The 24,967-nt window shown below is 36.7% G+C and overlaps 1 protein-coding gene across 6 annotated transcripts in view; it reads right to left on the reverse strand.

Annotated features, from left to right (window-relative positions):
• Positions 1-218: 218 nt before the first annotated feature.
• The window catches only part of LOC101404135 (UDP-glucuronosyltransferase 2B31-like), a 34,102-nt gene continuing 9,353 nt past the window's right edge, over positions 219-24,967 (reverse strand). The window contains exons 3-9 of one of the 6 annotated variants that reach the window (XM_087434702.1): positions 12,945-13,004; positions 10,805-11,191; positions 9,050-9,198; positions 6,632-6,763; positions 4,579-4,666; positions 3,774-3,993; positions 219-498 (exon numbers count right to left, since the gene is read on the reverse strand). In XM_087434702.1, the coding sequence (XP_087290828.1) occupies positions 219-498; positions 3,774-3,993; positions 4,579-4,666; positions 6,632-6,763; positions 9,050-9,198; positions 10,805-11,191; positions 12,945-13,004 (1,316 nt within the window). Of the gene's footprint in view, positions 499-3,773; positions 3,994-4,578; positions 4,667-6,631; positions 6,764-9,049; positions 9,199-10,800; positions 11,525-12,944; positions 13,005-23,297; positions 23,303-24,967 lie in introns of those variants that run through there. The other 5 variants (XM_087434704.1, XM_087434705.1, XM_087434703.1 and 2 more) reach the window with 5 other exon arrangements.

Here is a 24,967-nt window from a genome sequence, read left to right on the forward strand (position 1 = left end):
CATATAGTTTTATTTTTATTTTATTTTTTGCCTCTTTTTCTCTTTGGCATGATATATTTCTAACTCTTAAACAGATAATAAATCACTTGAAAGCAAATTTTGATCTGAGATGCTAATTATGCAAGGTTGTTTTGTCACAAAAGGAAGAGACTTTTACATCACAACTTCTTACTAGAATTAACTGGAGGAGTCCTATCTATGAGGCATTCCAGATGCGACTACTCCCTTTTTTCCTTCCTTCCTGTTTTAGCAAACTTCCGGCAACAAAACAGACAACATTTTGTGATGACAAATATAGCAGTTGCTACACAGGCCAGCAGGAACCCAAGAACATCCAAAGAGTGGTACTGGAACCAGGTGAGGTCATGGGAAGCTGGCCGCAGGTGTTTGGCTCCTTTGTGGCGCATGACAAACTCGATCCAGAAGACTGCTCGATCTAGAGGCTTCACTGGTTGATCATGTTGAATTCTTGATAATTTCATAGCATTCTCTTTATACCTAAAGGCAAAACACAAAGATAGCGACATTGAAAGGATTTTAATTTGCCTAAGCATATCATCCCCATGAGAGGTTTTTGAAGTGTCATACATATGTTTCAAAATAAATATCATAGAATTGCAGAAGTATATTTTACTTCGATCTTCATAGATTGGTTTTTAAATTAGAATTTTCTGATGACAAATATTTTACAAAGTGAAGATGAAGATAAGGTGAGAAAGTTAAATCTTCTCCAGCAGAAGACATGATAGGAGCCATTCAAAGGGCCATAAGTGAGATGATAAATGCAATTTTAGGATGATGCTCTTGAAGTTTTTAAAGGATTGTGTCATTATGGGTACAATGCCTCCTAACCAGTCCCTGTGTATCTATTCTCCTCTTCACAACTCTACTGTCCATTTTCCACCCAGTAGCCAGAATGATTTTTTTCAAACACATGGAAGATCATAACACTTCCTTGTTTAAAATTTCCATTTGGCTTCTCACCTCGTGTAGAATAAATTCCAAATCATCACTTTGGCCTCCGGACCTACTTGGCAAAATCCCTGGCAACCTCCTCTCCAAATATTTTGTCCTCAGCACACTTTATTGTAGGCACACTGGCCTTGTAGCTGTTTGTTGAAGGTGCCAAACGTGTCCCCACTTTAGCACTTTTGCACTTCCTGTCCCTTCTGGCCCTCTCCTGGAGCGCCGTTTCCTGCAACACTCCAAGGTTTGCTTCTAACTCCTGATGGAGGCTTTGGCTTCCGTGTCGCTTCTCAGAGAGGTTTTACCTGGCCACACTAATGGCACCTCTAGACATTGCTTCTATGTTTTTAATTTGTTTTTTCTAGTTGATTTCTAGATTTCTAAATACAATACATTTTGTAAAATATGCCTTTTATTTAAGTATAAATACATAAGAAAAATGCACATATCCTAAGTGAACAGTTCAAAATTTCATAATCAGCTAGAAAATTGTCATGAAGTGAATATACCAATGTACCTACTACCTACATTGATATAGGATACTACAGGCTACTAGAAGCTCCCTAATTTTCTTTGATCTTTTAGTCGCTAATCTCTTCTGCAAATTAACTACTATCATTCCTTTAACATCATAGTTTAGTTTTTCTGGTTTATATATTGGAAACATACAGTAATACTCATTGTTTTTTGTCTTTTTATAGCAGTTGTTGGTTTGTAGCATTGGATACTGTATAGTATCAAATCCATGACAGCACCACAGATTTTTTTCTTCATAATGATTGATGGACATGTGGATTGTTAATATTTTGGCCATTTTTACTAATACTGATGAAAATATTCTTGTAAATGTCTTTTGGTTTCGTATTTATACATTTCTGTTTCATAATACTTAGAAGGGATTTGCTGAGAAGACAGCACATGTAAGATTATGATTTCTTTGTTGACTCTGAATTGTTTAGAAATGTATTGCTTAATTTGCAAAATTTGGAGTTCTTTTTGTTCTTTTTTTTTTTTTTTGACAATTTCTAACAATTCTCTTCTGGCCAGATAGTATGCTCTTTATAATTTGAAAATTTTCAAATACTTAAGTCTTAGATTTGCCCCAGCATGCATGGGCAATTTCATTAATTATTCTATATGCTGTTGAAAAATATATTTTCACCATAGTTATACATATATAATATATAATATATATATCAAATAGGTAATGAGATAAGATGATTTGTAAATCATCTTCAAACTTTTTATGTATTTATTTATTTTGTCATCTTTTTCTATATTATAGAAAAAGGTCTTTAAAAACGTCATATTACAACTATAGATTTAGGTTTCATTTTTTCATTATTTCTACTTTTACTTTGTTTATTTGGGTGATGTATTTGCAGGTGTTACAAATTAATAATTTGTATTGTTGTGAAAGACATTTATAATTCTGAAGTATTCGTCTTTTACTTTAGTAGTGTTTCTGGTCTACTGTGTCTGATATTAGTATAACTGCATACATCTTTCTATGGGTACTGTTGAACTAGATTTTTTCCTATCTTTGTGCTTACAATCTTCTTGTACTCTTATATTTAAGCATGTCTTATAAATAGTATGTATAGTTAGTTTTTAAAATCCACTCTGACAATCTTCATCTTAAAATGATTTAGTCTGTTTAGATACTGTAAGTATTGACATCTTTATATATATTCACACAAAATCATATATAGCAATATTCATAATAGCCAAACGTGGAACAACCAAAATATCCATGAACTGGTAAGTGGGTAACTAAAACGTGCTATGTCCTTATCATAGAATAATATTCAGCAATAGCAAGCTATAACAGGGAAGAAAGTCAAAAACATTATCATATGTGAAAGAAACCAGTTGCAAAAGACCATAAATTGTATGATTCTGTGTATACGAAATGTCCAGAAGGTCTAATATATAGAGACAGAAAGATGAGTAATAGTTACTTGGCCAGGCGTGAATGGAAAGTGACTTCTAAGGCATGTCAGGTGTCTTTTTGTGCTAATAAAAATGTCCTAAATTTATATTAGTTTGGTGGTTTCATAGCTCTGAAAACACACTGCATGTATTGGAATTTATAATTTTAAAATATATAAACTATATCATAAAATTTGCTAAAATAATCATAATAATAAAATCAATTTTTCATGTAAAGTAATTTATAGTTTCAGAGATGTTAGGCACTGAATTGAAAGAATTTATGATGTTTCTTCTAGTTCATCATTCTTTCCTTCTCTGGTTCTATTATACTTTTAAAAATGTATCCTTCTTGGGCGCCGCCTGGTGGCGCAGCGGTTAAGTGCGCACTCTCTGCTGTGGCGGCCGGGGTTCGCCGGTTCAGATCCTGGGTGCTCACCGACGCACCTGTTGTTAAGCCATGCTGTGGCGGCATCCCATATAAAGTAGAGGAAGATGGGCACCGATGTTAGCCCAGGGCCAAACTTCCTCAAGAAAAAAGGGGAGGATTGGGATCGGATGTTAGCTCAGGGCTAGTCCTCCTCACCAAAAAAAAAAAAAAAAAAAACAAGAACGTATCCTTCTTACAATTACCTATGAAATTTCACACTATTTGAGGAGAAAATTGTTGTACCAGTTGGGTACCCAGTACATCTATAGGGTTAAAATACAGCTTTGAAATAAATGTCTGGGTGAAAATAAAAGTGGATTTAAGAATGGTTAAATCATTTTAACAATTTACTAATTAGCCTCAAGAATGGTGTGAAACTCATACTCACCATTGGCAAAAGAACCTACATATAAATAGTATCTATTAAAAAAATCGTGATACTCACGATGGGTCATTAATGACTGTCTTCAATGTGTTGAGCAAATCAGTACTTGACATTGTGTTGAAGTCCAGTCCAACAGCTACTCCTTTCATCTTCGTGTGCTCAATATCATCAGGTTGATCCGCAAACAAAGGAACGCCCACCATAGGGATCCCATGGTAGATGGCCTCATAGACTCCATTGGCTCCACCATGAGTTATAAAGGCTTTGGTTTTCAGATGACCTAGGATTGGGTGAATTTCAGCAAATTATTAAGTATAAGTCTTAGAATAAAATGAGAATACGGCAATATAAGTCACTGATAGAGGCACTGTATTCTACGTAACAGATTATCGTACACAGGAAACTATATGAATTTGTCTTTCAAAGCTCAAAGGAAGAAGCACCTAGGTCTTCTATAGAGGTAAGTGACGGCTACATAGATTGATGTATGACTTGCGACTTGAAAAATGAATACAAGATTGACATGTGGGCAATACTGAAAGAGAAAAGGCTGGATAAAAAAAGAATGTGTGGGGAAAAAAGGGGTGTGGATATGTTAGAATATATTCTCTTAATGAAAAAGTGAAGTCACTGAGTCTGACAAGTAGCATTTCAAGGCAGTAGGAAGTTGGTGGTGGCGCAGAAATCCGAGGAATGAAAGGTTATGCTTATCACTTCCCCCGAGGACTGGGAAATAAATCTAATAAAGTTAATTTTTATTTTTGAGGTTTCTAATAACAAATGTTCAATAAATTTGTTTCCTTGTGAACTATTATCATCTGGTTGGAGTTGCTTTCATTTCAGTGTTTGTTTTCCAGAGTCTTACCAAGAAGGTCATTCTGGGGGATCCACTTGTAGAGCCGAGTATTTGGCCCTAAGGTATCTGGCTTCTTGCCATCAAATCTCCATATAACCTGTTAGAGTAAAGAAAATATCTTTTTCCCTGAGTCACACTTAAGATATAATATGTTAGAATCTGAATAGATTAAGAGGCATGTAGTTAAACCCGTTCAGTATGACAGATGAGGAAATGAGGACAAGAGAGGCTAAGTAAGGAGAACTACTGAAACACTGATGTAATAGGAATACTCATCTTCCATGTATTTATTTTATATTCAATCAAGTGTGGATGCAATCATGATGTTTCACACGTGGATTAGACAAATGGTATTTTCAATGATCTATTCAAGTGCATAAAAAGTTTTTAGGCAGTCATTATAATTCCAGTGCAAAGAAATTGCAAATTACTAATGATCTGATAATTCATTTAACTATTTATTTTTCTAGCTCTCAGCTTCCAAATTTCATATTACCCTGCTTCTTTCTTTTTGAGTGTTGAGAGAAGCAGCTTACTTATATCCACTTGTTCAATAAGTAATTTTATTAGAGTTTTACATCTTTTGATTTACAAAGAGAAAAAGGTATGCAATCAGCTATTTGTGAGAACAAAATAATTCTGATTATTATCAATTTATTATCAATTACAAATAATTTCTGCTTGGTAAGTATGTTTAGCTTCTTTTAAATTACTAATTATTAATCACTACTTCCATGTAAAATTTCAAGTAGTAATTTTTTACATGAATCCAGAGTATTATCACTATTGCTGGGTTTGTTGAAAACAAGAGCCTCTTGGTACTTCAAAATAACAGTAAAGCTGTCCAAAAAAATTGAATGTCATGATGCTGCTAAATTTTATTCAACTGACTGATAACACTTTAGGGATGTACTCCAAACATTGACACCATTGATTAATATGGTTTTTTATAGCTAAGCTATTTCCAAGTCCACTACCAAAATTAGGTACAGATATTGGAATTCCCAAGCAATCCTCATAAGCTAGGTTCTAATTTACTAGAGTTAACATCTATTTTCAATGTGAGTCTTAAAGTAACTTTAGTTCTCAGCAAATTAGCATAGATGATAAGCAGAAAACTATATCAGTTAGAAGACTAAAAAGTAGTTCAAAAGTACCCAGAGACTCCAGGTATGTTCCATGTATTACAAATAGTTTCCTACCATATTTTATGGAGATGGGGCATCTGAAACTTTCCCATGCTAGTCTTGCTTCTAGTAGACTGCTTTTTATATTCCCTTTTCCTTCAATCAGGAGGAGTTGTTTTTCAGATGGATTAGAAGCAGAGTCTTTGCAGGGCCACATTTTATAAGACACCTTAAAGGCTGACCCACCTCCACCCTTTCACTTATGTTTTCCTGTTTCAGACTTCAGCAGGGACTAGTCCACAAGGGCCGTTTTTTCTCTTTCTTTTTTTCAATTGGTTTCTCTTTCTAAATCCTCATGGCTGGATAGGTACCTGGATGCAGCTTGGTGGGCTCTGGCATTTCTTTCTCTGCATTGCATCCTGAAAACCACACCGAATAGGCCTGTTCTTAATTGAGGAGAAGTAAGAGAGGCCTGGATTGCCTGGCAAGCCTAAACTGCAGGATGCCTTTCAGACTGTTATCATTTCTTGCTTAATGTTACTGTTAAAATTTAACTCCTTTCTGAGAACATCTGTAGCGTGTACAGTGCCCACAGGAATCCTGAAAGGAAAAGGAGCAAATGACAGGGCACAATTTGATGATATTTGTACGTACCCACCATACCATTATACTACCAAAACTTCATGTTGCACCACTTAAATATATTTATTTCTGATCTCAATGTTAATGCCAAAGTTATTGTCAATCAAAAATACCCTCTGCACTGTTGGCACCTGCCATATATACTTTGTTTTTTTAGCTAATATCGGAGATAAATTGGACCTATCATATACAGTGTAGTTTACCTTTCAAGCAGGAAATTTTTGTAAACAGACTCTTTTCAAAATTTAAAAGATGCATTAAATAGTTGTCCACTATAAATGACTTTATCTAACATTTTGTGGAATCTGTGCAAGGGCTGATGCAATCACATTGGCCCTTTCTTCTGTCATGTTACTGACCACTGATCCCAGAGTAAACACCACAATACCATTTTCTCCAGAGCTCTGGGCAAACTCTTCCATTTCCTGTGAAGAAATAATTTGCTCCATTGCAAAAGAGCAACGGCATAGCAAACATTATTAAAAGGATTGCTTCAAACAACTAAGGAGAGAAAATCATCTATTATCAGGAATTACTAGACTAGTGCCTGTTTATTTTTAATTGTGTTAAAATGTACGTAACATAAAATTTACCATCTTAAGAATTCCTAAGTTTACAATTCAGTAGTATATTCATTCTCATTGTTCTACAACCAATCTCCAGAACTTTTCATCTTGCAAATTGAAACTATACCTATTATACAATAATTCCCTGACAACTGTCATTCTACTTTCTCTTTCTATGAATTTGACCGGTCTAGATAACTTACACAAGTGAATCATACAGTATTGTTTGTTTCATGAGTGGCTCATTTCACTTAGCATGCCATTTTTAAGTTTCAGCCATGCTGTAGCGTGTTTTAGAATTTCCTTCCATTTTAAGGCTAATATTCCATTGTGTTTAAATACCACATTTTTTCAAATTAATTCATCCATCAATTGACACTTGGATTGCTTCCACATTTGGCTCTTGTGAATAGTGTTGCTATGAAGATGATTGTGCATATATGTCATCGGGATCCTAATGTCAATTGTTTTGGATAAATATCAAGAAGTGGAATTGATGGACCTTATGGTACATCTATTTTTAATTTTTTGAGGAACCTCCATTCTGTTTTCCTCCATGGCTGTTTATAAAAGATCTAGTACCTCACTTCCTTTGGAATGATGCAATTGATATGAGATTGATTTCCTTTAGTATGTATATTTGTGCAAACGTGTGTGTGTGTGTACGTGTATCAAGTGGAATAGAGGAGGAGACAGTAGTGTGGAGGTAGTGCTCTTAGACAGTATTATACCTAGACTCTTCATTTACCCTGTTATTAATTACTAATATAGATTCTTGGAAGGAGACCACAGAACAGCATCTTAACTCACCTTTAATTCTTTATTGTTATAGTTTTACTAAATCACTTGTTTATTCCAAGCAGAATTTCTGGAGAATTATTTTAGTTTAGTCATTAGTTGTTGTTTCTCTGACTATGAGCACTAAGAACAAGTTTGTTATGATTCGGATGATTTTACATCTTTTTTCTCTCAGCTCTTTAACAATCTATACCTCACCTTAAGCTTTGTCAGTACATCACAACTTCCACCCCTAACTCGCTCTTAAAAGGCTGGGGAATTGCTGTCATTCAGGAGTCTGGTACTACTCTTTGGAGTTTCCATGAAATAGCCCTAAAATTCCTATTTATAATCCAGAAATATACATGTATGTTGCTTATTTGAGTGACCCTATTTCTGGTTTGTTTATGTATGACACTTTTTACCCTGAAATCATATTGTAAAAAGGATGTCCTAGTAGAAAGTGCTGTGTGTAACTGGCTGTGAGGGGCCTAATCGTCACCTGACTGAGTCCCCCAGGGAGCACCTGTCCCACGGTGGGAGAGGTACAACAGAGCTTTCTGCAGCAGAGATTTGGTCACCCTCCTGCCTGGAATTGTTTCAGAATTATTCTGACTTGTAGTCCCGTATTCCTGCCAATTTAAAACCAATTTATTACTTTCTGTACTGTAATATTACCTTATTGCTCAGTGTAGTGTCTCACAAAAAACAAGCAAACAAATGTAAAGGAGCCAAAATTTTCCCGGATATCTCGTCAAGACTGCATACTCATCCTTCTTTTTTTTTGGTCCTTCTATTTTAAATTCATTATTTCTTCTTTTCTCTTGGGAAAATGACGACATAACCCTTCCAATATAAAGAGTATACTTTCTGATCTTAATCATTCTTGTTCGATGATCCCTGCTGGATGTTCTTTAGCATTGTGGTCTTACCTTATTATTATACTTTTCACACAGTTTTGTTACATGCTTATATTATATCTTTCCAAGTAGAATGTTAGGTATGTATGGGGGAAAATTTTGTCTACACTGCTTCTCTGCATATCCAACACTTATCTCTGGACTATGCTAGTCACTTCAAGAATATTCTTTAAATGAGTGACTGATACTTTCTTATGTGTTGAATAGTGCAGCATTAATTTAACTGACCCTATTCCCAAAGTCTTCTAGGTATAATACTTTATTCTGTGATGACAATGAAATTCAAATTCTTGTAATGGTATTGAAACACATATGTTTCTAATTGGCGGATCACTTTACCTAGATTCCCATAACTCTCTCGCTGTAATCAAACATTCTAAATGAAGAACACAGAATCATTTGTATTGAAATGCAAAGTAAACAAACCAAACAAACAGGAACAGGTCACCTTAGGCAGGGGTGTGGCAGGTTTGCAGTGATATCCTCCAATATATTCAAAATGTGGTAAGAGTGGGCGAGGAAATTCAAAATCCCAGTAGGTTCGAATGAGCCACATTTCAGCTTTCCTCATTAACCCAGATAATGTCGTAGGTCTTCCTGAAAGGAAAAAAAGCAAAGTAAAGTAGAAAAAATGAGAATATTATAAAGTGAAAATACCAGGTAATTTTCTGAAAGGAGCTTGGAATGACATAACCAAAGATGTTTAAAAGTGTCTGTGGTTTCATAATGCAAATATGTGTGTGTGTGTACATATAACGTACATGTTTTATGTATACTGTTTATATACATATGAGGAAACATAAGAGACTTTCATGTCTAACTTCACATCGGTGCATTCACAATCATAAACAATTATTAAACCTAAGCCAATAAAGAATTAAACATGCATTTGTTTACTCTGTTAAGCTGCAAAAGTAATTGGTGGAAATGTAAACAATGATTTCAACTGGTCAATCAATTAACTACCATTTCCATGGAAACACCTTTCCCTAGAGTACTCAGTCTAGTTTCTACAATTTAGCAAGCTATTCCCTTGATCCTAGAGTTTGCAAATAAACTGAGTGTGTTGAAAGTATGGCTACGCCTGCATTTGGTTCATGTTAGGAGCTTAACAATATTTGCATATTGAATAAATGTTGTTTCAAAAACAGCTGGAAAATTTTCATAAATTATGGAAATAGATGTGCTCACTCAATTTTGGCTCATTTAATCTTTAATGGAGAGACATTGTTTTTAAAAAATATAGACTAGTAACTTGTATGTCTACCCCTTGACAATATTTCAGGCCTTTAAAACAGATGATTTGTAAGTACTTAGTGAAGGAATTTTTGATTATTAGAAACTCAAATTATAGGCTCATGTGTCTGAGATAGAGCCATTATATCTTTCTTTTATCTTTCAGGTAATATGGCAAAATAGTTTATTTTTTAAATAAATCTAAACTAAACAAGGGGAAGAAATTTCCTCAAGGCTCCCTAGAGTGTTTGAAATATGTAACTTCTCAATCTATGTGTCTGCTTTGATCAAGATATTTAGTGAAATCTCTAATGACTTTTATTGAAGACAAAAAAAATATAATAAAATTGATCTGTAGGATGAATAAGCAGAGCACAGAGGATTTTTATGGCAGTGAAACTACGCTGTATGATATAATGGTGGAAATATGACATTATAACTTTGTCCAAACTCACAGAATATACCAGACCAAGAGAGAACCCTAATATAAAATATGGACTTTGGATGATAATGGTGTGTCAAAATAGTTTCATCTATTGGAATACATGTACTTCTCTGGAAGGGGATGTTGATAACAAGGGAAGCAATGCATGAGTAGGGGCAGAGTGTACATGGAAAATCTCTACTCAATTTTGCTGTGAACTTAAAATTCCTCTGTGCAAGAAAGCCTATTATAAACCAACAAATAAACAAGAATGGATATGTGGTTGCTTAATGACCTCGAGAGTGCTTTAATTTTTGGTCTATGATTTCCTGGAGTGTCCTGTACTAGTGATGGGCCACAGGGTTCTAACTGACTCTATAATTTAAGCATTTCCATAATATTTGTGAGTGTGAGAGTTCCTTTTGTATTTTTATTTCAACATTTTACTTATAAAAGACAAATTCCTCTGACACTATACAAACTCACCTTCCAAGGCACTAGGAAGGTGAGGACTTCAAGCTACCAACTAAAAACATGACTTACCAAGTACTTCAGTGTAAAACTGATCCCACTTCTTCTCATTGACTATTTGGAACCAAAAGTCAAAATAAAGCACATATATCATATTTTTTACCCTCTCCATGAATGTCATATGATCACTTAGTTCTGACAGGACAGCAGGTACATAGGATGGAGGGAACGGAACTCCTCCACTGTACTTTTCAATTTTATGGCCTGGAGAGAAGCGGACACTGTACATTAAAGGTATTTTCAGTAGCTCAGCCAGCAGCTCACCACACGGTCCAATAGCATCTGCTAAAATAAGATCAAACCTTGATTCTTGTAGTTTTGTTAGAAGTTTCTTGTTCAAAACCATATCTTTACAGAGCTTTTCAATACAATCAGAAAATTCCCATGCCATTTCTTGCACTAGTGAAAAATATGTCCAAAATGTATCTTTTGGCAGATATGACCATTTGTCTATCAGGTTTCTGAAAAGCACCTCAAAATCATGTTTTGTTAAAGATGTAGGATAAATCTCAAATTAATAGCAGATGGTTTGTTGGGATCAACAAGAATGGAAGCTGAAGATGTCAGAACACTCACTTCATGACCTCTCTGGACGAGTTCATCCAGGATTGTCTTCATACTGATCCAATGGCTATATTCTGTGGGCCACACCAGCACCTTTCCACCACTCCCAGGGCTAAAGTAACAACCCAGCTGCAGCAGCAGCAGAACTGAAATCCATTTCATAGACATCCTGGTGGAACGGAAGGCTTCTTTTCAAATTGCTGATCTCTTCTACCATTGCTCAGTCTTATATTCAAGGAGAAATCAATAAGGAAGTTAAAATATAACTCCTACACCTCAAAGTAAATACATTATGTGAACAGTCAGAGCATTTGGATAACAAGTGGAAAAACGAAAACGTAGACGACTTGGTTTGTGTATATGTTTTTAAAGTCTGTTTTAAGATTAAAAGTGCTATCATCTGCTAAGAGGTGATGTGCTTGTATGTGTAAGTCACTTTTATTTGCAGAATGTCAAGAACAATGGCAAGAGAGAGGCAAATGTGCCTGCAGTCTTGTTGAACTTTCAAGTATACAATTCAACATTTCATAGCATATTCACAGAATTGTGCAACCACCACAACAATCAATTTAAGAGCATTTTCATCATCCATTAATAACCCTTTACTCTTTAGATGGAACTCCCTAATCTCTGCCTCCCCCAAGCCTCATCCAACCATTAATCTAGTATGTGTCTTTAGATTTGCCTATTCTGAACATTTCCTGTAAATGGAATCATGCAATATGTGGCCCTTGTGACTGGCTCCTTTCATTTAGCACATTTCAAAGGTTCATCCATGTTGTAACATGTCACTGCTTCATTCCTTTTTACTGCCAGATAATATTCCATAGTATGGATATCTCATATTGTGTTTATTCATTCGTCAGTTGACCGACACTTTTTTCACTATTATGAATAATGTTGTTTATTAACATTCACCTAAAAGTTTTCAGTGGATATATTTTCCTTTCTTTTGAATATATACCTAGAAGTAGAATTGCTGGGTCATACAGTAACTCCATGTTTCACCTTGAGAATATGGCATAGCGTTTTCCAAAGTGACTGCACCATTTCCCATTCCTACTAGCAACATATAATGGTTCCAATTTCCCCATACCCTTGCCAGCACTTGTTATTATTTTTCTCTCTAATTATAGGTATAGTTGTGGGAGTGAAGTCGTATCTCATTGTGGTTTGAGTTACTTTTCCCTGATCTCAATAATGTTAAACACCTTTGCATATGCATGTTCAACACACAAGTAGATATTTCTTGGAGAAAAATCTATTCAGAAACTTTGTCAATTTTTTAATTGGATTATTTGTCATATTATTATTCAATTATAAGAGCTTTTAAAAATATATTTTGGATATAAATCCCTTATGAGATATATGGTTTCTAAACATATCTTCAATTGTGCGGGTTATCTTGTCATTTTCTTGGTAGTGTCCTTTATAGAGCTAAAGTTTTAAATTTTGATGAGGTCCAGTTTCTCTGTTTGTAATTTGGTTGCTATGGTTTTGGTGTCATATTTAGGAAAGCTTTGCCAAATCCAATATCACAAAGTTTTGCTTATGTTTTTCCTTAAGGGTCTTATAGTTCTATTTTTACATTTCGGTTTTCGATCAATTTTGAGTAATGTTTGTATATGATTTGAGGTAGGCAGTACAACTTCATTCTTTTACATGTGGATAATCAGTTTCTCCTGAAGAGTTTATTTAAATGTGTGCATTCCTTTGTCAAAAATCAATTGACCATCAGGGCCGGCCCTGTGGCGTAGTGGTTAAGTGCACGTGCTCCACTGCTGGCGGCCCAGGTTCGGATCCCGGGCGTGCACTGATGCACCACTTGTCAGGCCATGCTGTGGCAGCGTACCATATAAAGAGGAGGAAGATGGGCACAGCTGTTAACCCAGGGCCAGTCTTCCTCAGCAAAAACCAGGAGGATTGGCATGGATGTTAGCTCAGGGCTGATCTTCCTCACAAAATAAATAAATAAATAAATAAATAAATTGACCATCAGTGTGTGAGTATATTTCTGTATTCTAATTCTAATGTCTATTTTATTGATTTTTTTGCTTATCTGTGTGCCTGTATCACACTCTCTTGAGTAGTGTAGTTTGTAGTTGGCTTTGAAATCAATTAGTATTATTCCTCTAATTTTGTTTTTTTTTTCAAGTTGGTTTGATGGTTTTCATATCCCTTGAATATCTGTGTGAATTTTGGGATTAGTTTGGCAATTCATGCAAACAAATCAGCTGGGATTTTTGTAGAGATTTTGTTGAATCTGTATATCAATTTGTGAAGAATTGCCGTTGCAACAATATTGTGTTTTGATCCTAGAATGTAAGATGTCTTTCCTTTTATTTAGATCTTTTTAAATACATTTCCACAATGTTTTGTAGTTTCCACAGTATTAAGTTTTGCAATTTTCTTGTTAAATTTATTCCTAAGTATTTTATTCTTTTGATGCTATTGTACAGTCATGAGCTGCATATCGATATTTCAGTCAATGACAGACCACATATACGACAGTGATCCCATAAGTTTTTACCATATAGCTTAAGTGTGTAGTAGGCTATACCATCTAAGTTTGTGTAAGTGCAGTCTATGGTGTTCACACAATAACAAAATTACCTAACGGTGCGTTCCTCACAATGTGTCCCTCTAATTATGTGACATAAGTCTATGGTGGGATTGTTTTCTTAATTTCATTTTGGATTGTTTATTGCAATTGTAGTCTGCATATTTTCTAGTGAATTCCTAACTATTTTCTCTATATAAAATCATTTCATCTGCCAATAGAGGTAGTTTTACCTCTGCCTTTCCAATGTGGATTTCTTTATTTTATGTTCTTGCCAAATGTCTTGGCTTTACCCTCCAATGAAATGTTATAGAAATGATGAGAGTAAACCTCCTCATCTTGCTCCTTATCTTAGAAAAAAACATTTAGTGTTTCACCATCAACTATGATGTCAGCTGTGGGGTTTTTTGTAGATACTTTTACCCGTTTGAGGAAGTTTCCCTCTATTCCTTGTTTACTGAGTATTTTCATCATGAAAGACATTGGATTTTGTCAAATGATTTTTCTGCATTTATTGAGATGATCATCCAGTTTTTGTCCTTAATTTTATTGATAATGTTGTATTATATTAATGATTTTTCAGTTGTTAGAGCAACTTTGCATTCCTGGGATAAATTCCAGTTTTTCTTGGTCTAGAATCCCTTTTGTCTATTCCTGACTTTGGTTTCCTCGCATGTTGTAAAGACTTTTGTGTCTGTATTCATAGGAGATATTGGTCTGCAGTGTTCTTTACTTGTGATGTCTTTGTGTGTTTTCAGTATCAGGGCCTTATTGAATATGTTGGCAAGTGTTTCCTCTTTTACTACTTTTTGGATCATCTTTTTGAAGAACTGACATTAATTCTTGGTCAAATTCATCAGTGAAGCGATCTTGGTTAGAACTTTTCTCTGTAGGTAATTTTTTGATTACTAATTCAATCTTTTTTTGTTATTGTCCTATTCAGATTTTCTCTTTGTTTTTGAGTTTATTTAATAGTTGATCTTGTCTGCACCTACTGATACCGGAGTTTATTTTTTATTTAGTTGAAGTTTAAATAACATACAATATCATATTAGTTTCAGGTGTACATCATAGTTATTTGATGTTTATATATATTATGAAGTGATCTCCATGATGAGTCTAGTTACCATCTGTCATCATACAAATTTAATAAAATATTATTGACTATATTACCTATACTGCTCATTACATGCCCGTGACTTATTTTATAACTAGAAGTTTGTACCTCTGAATTCTTTTCACCTATTTGTCCTGGCCACCAATCCTCCCTGCTGGCAACCACCAGTTTGTTTTCTGGAAGTATGAGTCTGTTTCTGTTTTATTTTGTTCATTCATTTGTTTTGTGTTTTAGATTCCACATACTAGTGAACTCATATAGTAATAGTCCTTGTCTGTCTGGCTTATTTCATTTAGAATAATACATTTTTCCATCCATGTTGTTGAAAATGGCAAGATTTTATTCTTTTGTATGGCTGAATAATATTCATTGTGTGTGTGTGTGTGTGTGTGTGTGTATACACATATCTCCCATCTTTATCCATGCACTATCAATGGACACTTTGATTGCTTCCGTATTTTGGCTATTGTAAATAATGCTGCACTGAACATAGGAGTGCATATATCTTTATATAATTTTGTGCTCCTGTGTTAGGTGCATATATATTAATAAGTGTTATATCTTCTTGGTGAAATGTCCCTTTTGTCATTATAATGGCCATCTTTGTCTCTCTTTTTTTTATCTTGAAATTTGCTTTGTCTGATATAAGTATGACTATACTTGCTTTCTTTTGTTTGCCACTGGCCTGGAGTAGCATATTCCATCCCTTCATTCCAATCCTATGTTTGTCTTTAGAGCTGAGATGTGTTTCCTGGAACCAGCATATTGTTGAGTCTTATTTTTTAATACATCCAGTGACTCTTTGTCTTTCTATTGGTGAAATCAATCTATTTACATTTAGAGTGATTATTGATATAATGAGGGTTTAATACTGCCATTTTATCTCTCATTTTCCAGTTGTTTTATATTTCTGTTTTTTTTCCCTTGTATAGCTGACTGCCATTTCAGTTTGGTGGGTTTCTCTGATGGGTTTCTGAGTTTTCTCTTTATTTATGATTTGTGACTCTGCTCTGATTTTTTGTTTGGTGGTTACCATGAGGTTTGTATAAAAGATCTCATAGATGAGATAGTCTTTTTTGTGATAGCCTCTTATCTCATTTACATATGCTGGTTCCTCTTTTACCTATCCCTATTCTATGTTCTTGTTGTCACAAATTATTCTTTTTTCTATTGTGAGTTTGTGACCAAATTGAAGTGTTTGTTGTTACTTTTGATGCTATCTTTCCCTTTGTTGTTTATTTTATAACTAAGTTTTTGCTAACTTATTATGATATTGAGCTGCAATTTTTGATTTTGTCTATTTATGTCCTTGCTCAAGGCTTTGTAAACCTTTGCCTTTTTGTTTCAGGTTAGAAGGGCTCCCTTCACCATTTCTTGTAAGTCAGATCTAGCGGTGATGAATTTCCTCAGCTTTTGTTTGTCTGATAAAGCTTTTATTTCTCTGTCATATTTAAAGGATAATTTTGCTGGATAGAGTATTCTTGGCTAATACTTTTTATCTTTCAGTATGTTGAATATATCATTCCAGGGTGCTCGTAGCCTGTAGTGTTTCTGCTGAGAAATCTTCTGAAAGCCTAATGGAGGTTCCTATAGGTTATTTTCTTCTCTCTCACTTCTCTTAATATTTCTTCTTTGTTATTGACATTTGATAGTTTTAGTATTATATGCCTTGGAGGAGGTCTTTTTGCATTGATGTAATTAGGAGTTCTAATAGCTTCCTGTACTTGTATATCCACTCTTTTCCCCAGGTTTGGGAAGTTCTCAGCTATTATATCTTTGAATAAGCTCTCTATTTCTTTCTCCCTCTCTTCTCCCTCTGGGATATCCATAATCCTTATGTTACTTGTCCTATGTTACTTGTCCTAAGTGATATTTCTTGTTTAATTTCTTCATTTTGTAAAAAATCTTAGTTCTCTCTCTCTTTTTCCACCTGGATCATTTCTGTTTCTATCTTACAGCTCACTGATTCTCTCCTCTATAAGTTTCCCTATTTTTTATGCTTTTTACATTGTTTTTTGTTTCATTAATTGTATTCTTCATCTCCAGAATTTCTGTTTTTTTATTTTTTTTTTTTTTAGAGCTTCAATCACTTTGGTGAAGTATTCCTTCTGTTCATTAATATAATTCCTAAGCTCACTGAACTTTCAGAGTTTTCTTTTAAGTCCTTGAGTTTCTTTATGACAGCCATTTTGAATTCTCTGTCATTCATTTTTTTTGAGGAAGATCAGCCCTGAGCTAACATCTGCCAATCCTCCTCTTTTTGCTGAAGAAGACTGGCCCTGGGCTAACATCCATGCCCATCTTCCTTCACTTTATATGGGACGCCTGCCACAGCATGGTCTGACAAGCAGTGCATCGGTGCACACCCGGGATCCAAACCGGCAAACCCCAGGCTGCCACAGCAGAGCGTGTGTACTTAACTGCTTGTACCACTGGGCCGGCCCCATTCTCTGCCATTCAGATTGTAATCTTTTATGACTTCACGTTTGGTTTCTAGACAGGTGTCATTCTCCTTCTTTTATGCACTGTCACTGTAGTTCTTGGTGTTTGATGAATTGACCCTCTGCCTGTGCATTTGTGCTAGTAGCCCCCTTTATTATTTGTGTGCGGTTCTGGTAACTTTGGTTCTGAGCTGCATCTGGTTGTATGTGAGAGCCTGCACATTCCACACTCTACTGTCTCAGCTAGAGGTGTCATCAGTACACTCCTTGTGTGGCTTAAGCCTCAGAGGTTGCTGGTGCCTTGCTGTTTTCAATGTTGCTGCAGTCTCAAGTGTTGTCACTGGGGTCACCAGGCTGTGAGCACTTCTGTTGCTTCCGGGGTCACCAGGGTCTCATGTTCCCCCAGTTGCTCTCCACGGGCTCCCCACAGGCTCAAGTACTGCTGCTCCATCAACCACCTATGCTGCTGCTCCTGGGTTATCTGGTGGTCCTAGAAGCATTGCTGCCAGGGTCCCGAGGTTCACAGGTTTTGCTCTTGCTGTTGGGGGCCCATGTTCTTTTATGCAGCCCCTGCTGGTCATAGAGCCAGTGTTTAGTGTCACCACTGGGGGCTGTGTTTCAGGTTCTGCTGTAGTTCCTGAAGCCTCAGGTTGCAAGTGTCACCTGCCATTGCTGGCAGAGGAGTAGGAGCTAAGCCTCAAGTGTTGTTGCTGGCCCTTCAGTCTCTGGTCTCTGGTGCCCACTGGTGTGCTCTTTGAGATTTCAGGTTGGGGTAACCCGCCCCTGCTGGGGAAATTTACACCTTGGATGTAGTCCCCACTGCTGGAAAGACTGGCACCACTGCTGGGTGGGAGTTATGAACAAGATAGCCGGTTTTGCTCTCTCTCCTGAAGCCTCAGAGGTATGTGCCACATGCCACCACTGGGAGAGGCATGGACCACAGCTTCTAGTTGTCAGCACTGGCATGTGTGTACTACTGATCTGCTCTGAAAGCTCAGATGAGGGGACCCCGCATCTGTTGGGGAAATTCATGCCTTGGATGTAGTCCCCACTACTGGAAATTCTGGCCCCACTGGTGGGGCACAGAGCTAAGTCACCAGCTCCCCTCTGTACTCTGAAGCCTCAGGATGTGTGCACCACTCACCACTGCTGGGAGAGGCAGGGGCCGCAGCCTCTGGTTACTAGTGCTTGCACACACCTACTGATGGTCTGCTCTGAAACATCATATCAGAGGATCCCACCCTTGCCCTAGAAATTTACTCCTTCTATATAGCCCCTATTGCTGGAAAGGCAGGTGCCACTACTGGGGGAGGTAGAGGGGGCCTGGTCACCGACTCCACTCTACCTGGAGCCTGAGGATGTGTGTGCCACCCACCACCACTAGGAGGTGCAGGGGCCAAGCCACAAATGCCATGTTTTCCCTTGCAGCCCGTGGTTGCTAGGGTGCACAACAGTGTGCAGATCCACATTATGGGTCTCTTCTGCTGGGGGGTGGGGGGCTGCTCCCCTAGTTCCACTGCCTCCTGGAGGTCCAGTCCACCCACCTTCAGACATATTGATGCACAAATCACTCAGGCATTCTGGTGTACTGTGCAGGGAGTCCTTTGTTGGTCACTGGATGTCTGACTGATATAACTTAGAAGGGAGAGACAAAGGGAATGTCTCACTCCACCATGATGCTGCCGTCACTTCCTCAGTAACCACCTCTCTTACTTGGGTAAGGTTTTGGTTACTTTGATTCTGAGCTGCTTCTCATTGTATTTGAGAGCCTGCACTTTCCACTCTCCACTGCCTCTGCTACAAGCATCATCAGTGTCCTCTTTGTGCTGTTTGTCCCTCTGAAGTTGCTGGTGCCTTGCTACTTATGACGTCACTGCAGTCTCAGGTGTTGCCACTGGTGTCACTAGGCTGTAAGCACTTTTGCTGCTTCTGGGGACTGTTGGGTCTCATGTTCCTCCACCAGCTCTCCTCAAGCTCTCCACAGACTAGGATACTGCTGTTCTGTGCATCACCTGCTCTTCTGCTCCCAGGTTTTCTGGGGTTCTGGCTGTACCACTTAGGGACACAGGGTTCATGGGTGTCACTGTCACTGCCAGGGGCCTGGGGTCCTGGGGACTTGTATGCTGCCCCAGCTGCTGTTGGAATCATGGTCAGGGGTGCCACCACTGGAGGATGTGTCACCAGTTCTGCAGTGGGTCCTGAAGCCTGTGATTGCAGGTTTCACCTTCTACTTCTTGGGGGGAGCAGAGGCTAAAGAGGGATAAGTTATTGTTGCCGCTTTCTCGTGCAGCCTCTGGTCTTTATCACTAGCGAATGTGTTCTAAAAACTCAGGTCAGGTTGCCTTTCCCCAGGAAATCTGAGTTTTGCATATTGCCTCCACTGTTGGAAAGACCTGCCCATTGCCAGGGGAGTGGGAGGCAGCACATACACCAGATCCGCTGGGGAGAGTTATGGATCATGTCACACCTACTGTTTCAGCTCTTGCAGTCTCTATTCACAGGTGCAAATGCTGGATCTGCTGGGGACCAGGTGAAGATCAAGCCATGCCTATTGTTTTGGCTCCCGCAGCATCTGCTCACAGTCACACACACTGGATCCACTGGGAGAAGGGCAGAGACCAAGCCGTGTCTCTTGTCTTTGCTCCCACAGTGTCGGCTTGCAGGCATATGTGCCAGTGTGAGGATCCATGCCCTGTATTGCTGCTACTGGGGGAGAGAAAAGGGGCTGCTCCATAGTTCCACTGCCTTCCAGGGGTCCAGTCCACCCCTCTTCAGAGGTATAGATGCATGGATCTCTTAGGTGTCCTGTTGCACTGTGTAGGGAATCTGTTGGTCAATGGATATCCAACTGGTTATAACTTAGAGAAGACAGACAGGGAGTAACTCATTCCACCATGATGCTGACATCACTCCTTATTTTATTCTTTTTGATGCAATTGTAAACAAGATTGCTTTCTTAATTTGGCTTTCAGATAGTTCATTCTTAAACTAGACAGAAATGCAACCACTTTTTCTATATTCATTTTGTGCCCTGTAACTTTGCTGAATTCACTTATTAGCTCTAATAGTTTTTTGTTGGAGTCTTTAGGGTTTTCTATACCCTACACTTTTTATACTTGTCATACATTGCTTAACGACATGGGTATGTTCTAAGAAATGTGTTGTTAGGTTATTTTCTCATTGTGCAAACGTCATAGAGTGTAATTACAGAAACATAAATTTATAGCCTACTACTCATCCAAACGATATGGTACTAATCTTATGGGACCACTGTCGTATATGCGGTCCGTCATTGACCAAAACCTTGTTATGCAGCACATGACTCTATATAGTATCATGTCACCTGCAAATAGTGACAGTTTTAATTCTTCCTTTCCAATTTGCATGTTTTTTATTACTTTTTCTTGTCTATTGCTGTGGCAAGGGCCTCTAATACCTTATTGAATAAAAGTGGGTATGGTGGGCATCCTCATTTTATTCCTGATCTTAGAGGAAAAGCTTTCAGCTTCCATCATTGAGTATGATATTACCTGTATACTTGTCATAAATGGCTTTTATTATGTTTAAGTAAGCTCCCTCTAGGCTGAATCTTTGACAAGTTTTATCATAAATGGATGTTGAATTTTGTCAAATGCTTTTTCTGCATCTCTGATAAGATCATATGATTTTTATCCTTTGTTTGATATTGTGGTGTATCATGTTGATTGATTTGAAGATGCTGAACCATCCTTGCATCCCTGGGATGAATCCTGTTTGATCATGGTGTATGATCCTTTTAATCTATTGCTGATTCGATTTGCTAATATTTTGCTGAGGATTTTTGCCCCTATGTTTATTAGGGATATTTGTCTGTAATTTTTGTGTGTGTGTGATGTCTAGTAATGATATCAGGGTAATTCTGGCCTTGTAAAAGGAGTTTGGAAGCATTTCTTCCTCTTCAATATTGGGGAATATTATGAAAAGGATTGGTTTTAACTTTTCTTGAAGTGTTTGGAAAAATTCACCAGTGAAGCCATCTGGTCCTTGACTTCTGTTTTTTGGGAGATTTTAATTAGCAATTCAATTTCATTAGTAGTAATTATTCTAACAGATTTTCTAAGTCTTCATGATTCAGTCTTAGAATATTGTGTATTTCTTGGTATTTATCCAATTATTCTAGGGTTTTCAATTTGTTGGTGTATAATTATTTGTAGTAGTATCTTACGATCCTTTTCATTTCTGTGACATCAGTTGTGGCAACTTCAACTCTTTTATTTCTGATTTTATTTATTTGTGACCCCTCTCTTTGTTTCTTGATGAGTCTGGATAAAGGTTTATCAATCTTGTTCCTCTTGTCAAAAAACCAGCTCTTGTTTCATTTATCTTTTCTTTTGTTTTTCCATCTTTATTTCATTTGTTTCTGCTTGGATCTTTATTATTTCCTTCCTTTTATTAACTTTGGGCTTAGTTTGTTCTTTTTCTACCTCCTTTAGGTGTAAAGTTAGATTGTTTATTTGAGATTTTTCTTGTTTCTTGAGGTAAGCCTGAATTGCTATGAACTTCTGTCTTAGAACTGCTTTTGCTGTGTCCTATAGATTTTAGAGAGTTGTGTTTGCATTTTCATTTGTCTCAAGGTACATTTTCGTTCCTTCTTTGATTTCTTTGTTGAGTCATTGGTTGTTTAGTAGCATGTTGTTTAGTCTTCACAGATATGTGTTTTTCCAGTTTATTTTTTTACTTGATTTCTAGGTCCATACCATTGTGGTTAGAAAAGATGCTTGATATTATTTCAATCTTAAATTTAATGAGACTCGTTTTGTGGTGTAACATGAGATCGCTCCTGTAGAATGTTCCATGTACACTTGAAAAGAATGTGTATTCTGCAGCTTTTGGATGGAATGTTCTACATCTCTATTAAGTTCGTCTGGTGTAGTGTATTGTTTAAGGCCAATATTTCCTGATTGATTTTCTGTCTGGATGGTTTATCTTTTGATGTCAGTGTGGTATTAAAGTCCCCCACTACTATTGCATTATTGTCAACTTTTCCCTTAAATTTCTGATAATATCTGCCTTATATATTTAAGTACACCTCTTTTAGGTCCATAAATATTTGCAAATGTTAGATCCTCTTGTTGGATTGACCCTTTTATTGTTATGTAATGCCCTTCTTTATCTTTTCTTGCAGTATTTGTTTTAAAGTTCATTTTATCTGATATGAGTATTGCTATTCCAGGTTTCTTTTCATTTCCATTTGCATGGAATATCATTTTCCATCCCTTTCCCTTCAGTCTATGATTGTTTTTTGATCTGAAGTGAGTGTCTGTTAAACAGCATAAAGATAGGTCTTGTTTTTTATCCATTCAGCCACCCTATGTCTTTTGATTGGAGCATTTTGTCAATTGATATTTAAATTCATTATTAATAGATATGTACTTATTGACATTTTGTGGATTGTTTTCTGGTTGCTTTTGTAGTTCTGTATCCTTTTCTTTTTGTCTTGATCTTTTCCCTTGTGGTTTTGTTGCATTTCTTGGTTTTATGTTTGGGTTCCTCCCTCTTTTTTGTATGTGTCTCTATTACACATTTTTGATTTGTGGTTGTCATGAGGTTTATATATAGCAACACATATATATAGCAGTCTATTTTAAGTGGAAAGCCATTTAACTTCAAGCACAATCTAAAAGCTCTGCATTATTACTCATCCCACCTTTGGTTTATGTTTTTGATGTCATATTTTACATCTTTTTATTTTGTGTATCCTTAACTACTTAATGTAGTTATAATTGATTATACTACATTATCTTTTAACCTTCATAGTAGTTTTATAAGTGATTGATCCACTACGTTTACTATGTAATTGCTTTTACCAGCGAGGTTTTCTCATTTCATATATATTTTTATTTCTATTTATGTCCATTTCTTTTCTATTAAAGAAGACTCTTTAATATTTCTTGTAAGCCCAGTTTGTGGTAGTGAACTCTTTTAGTTTTTCCTTGTCTGAGAAACTCTTTCTCTCTCTTTCAATTCTGAATGAGAACTTTGCCAGTTAAAGTATTCTTGGTTGTAAGTTTCTCCCTTTCAGCTTTGTGAATATATCATGCCACTCCCTCCTGGCCTGTAAAGTTTCTCCTGAAAAATCAGCTGACAGCTTTATGGGGCTTCCCTTGTATGTGACTAGTTGTGTTTTTCTTGCTGTTTTTAGCCTTCTCTCTTTATCTTTAAATCTTGACATTTGAATTATAATGTGTCTTGGTGTGTGGGTCTCTTTGGGTTTGTCTCATTTGAGACTTTCTATGCTTTTTGGACCTGGGTGTCAGTTTGCTTCTCCAAGTTAGGGAAATTTTCAGCCATTATTTCTTTAAGTAAATTTTCTGTCACTTTCTCTCTTTCTTCTCCTTCTGGGATCACTATAACGCAAATGTTAGTATGCTTGATGTTGTCCTAGAGGCCCCTTTAACTGTTCTCATTTTTAAAGATTCTTTCTACTTTTTGCTTTTTCAATTGGCTGATGTCCATTACCCTGTTTTCCAGCCCACTGATCTCTACTTCTGTACCATCTAATCTGCTGTTGGATTCCTCTGCGTATTTTTCCTTTCAGTTATTGTAGTCTTCAACTCTGATAGGTTCTTTCTAATGTTTTCTAGCTCTTTGTTGAACTTTTCATTGTGTTCATCCATTCTTCTCCTGAGTTCAGTGAGTTTCCTAATGACCATTACTTTTCATTCTTTATCAGGTAAATTACTTATCCTTGTATCATTAAGGTCTTTTTCTGAGGGCTTATCTTATTTCTTTGTTTTGAGCATATTTCTTTGTTTTTTCATTTTGCTTTTCTCTCTCTGTTTGTTTCTATGTATTAGGGAAACTGCTACCTCTCTCAGTCTTGATGGAGTGGCCTTTCATAGATGGTGATCTTTGTTGTTCAATGCTACCCAAGCTCTTGGTTGTCTCTCAAACTTCTCTGGATATGTAAACCCCCTGATTTATACTTGATATGCCTCTCCTGGTGAGGGTGTACCTAGACCTTCAGTTTTCCAAGGAGAGGAGTCTCATTTAGCAGCTAGTTTCAGGCTGATTCGAAGCCAGACCTTCAGGCAGCAGCTTTTAAAGTATGCCAACGTATATATAGTCCTGTGGGGCACAATCATAATCCCTGCTGGCCTCCAGAATAGGAGATCTAGAAGTGTCCCTTGGGCAATAGTTGCAAATATCAAGGCTCTTGAAGAGTGTATAAACTCCTTTTTGGGGATTCTCATTGAGTTGTAGTGAGGCCAAGGATGTACACGGGGGTGGTGTCTCATCTTTGAGTTCCCTGGAAATACCTCCTTAGCCTTGAGATGTGTTGAAAACCTGAAGCCTGTCCCTTAAGGTGAAGGTAATTATTACTCACTACTTCCAAGAAAAATTTCAAGTGATAATTTTTTGCACGAATCCAGAGTATTATCACTATTACTATGTCGGAAAATTCTTTAAGAGCCTCTTGGCACTTTACATAGCAGTATATGTTTTTTAAAATA

Source organism: Ceratotherium simum, chromosome 8 (genome assembly GCF_057802395.1).
Source record: "Ceratotherium simum simum isolate JZ-2026a chromosome 8, ASM5780239v1, whole genome shotgun sequence".
NCBI classification, from domain to species: Eukaryota; Metazoa; Chordata; class Mammalia; order Perissodactyla; family Rhinocerotidae; genus Ceratotherium; species Ceratotherium simum.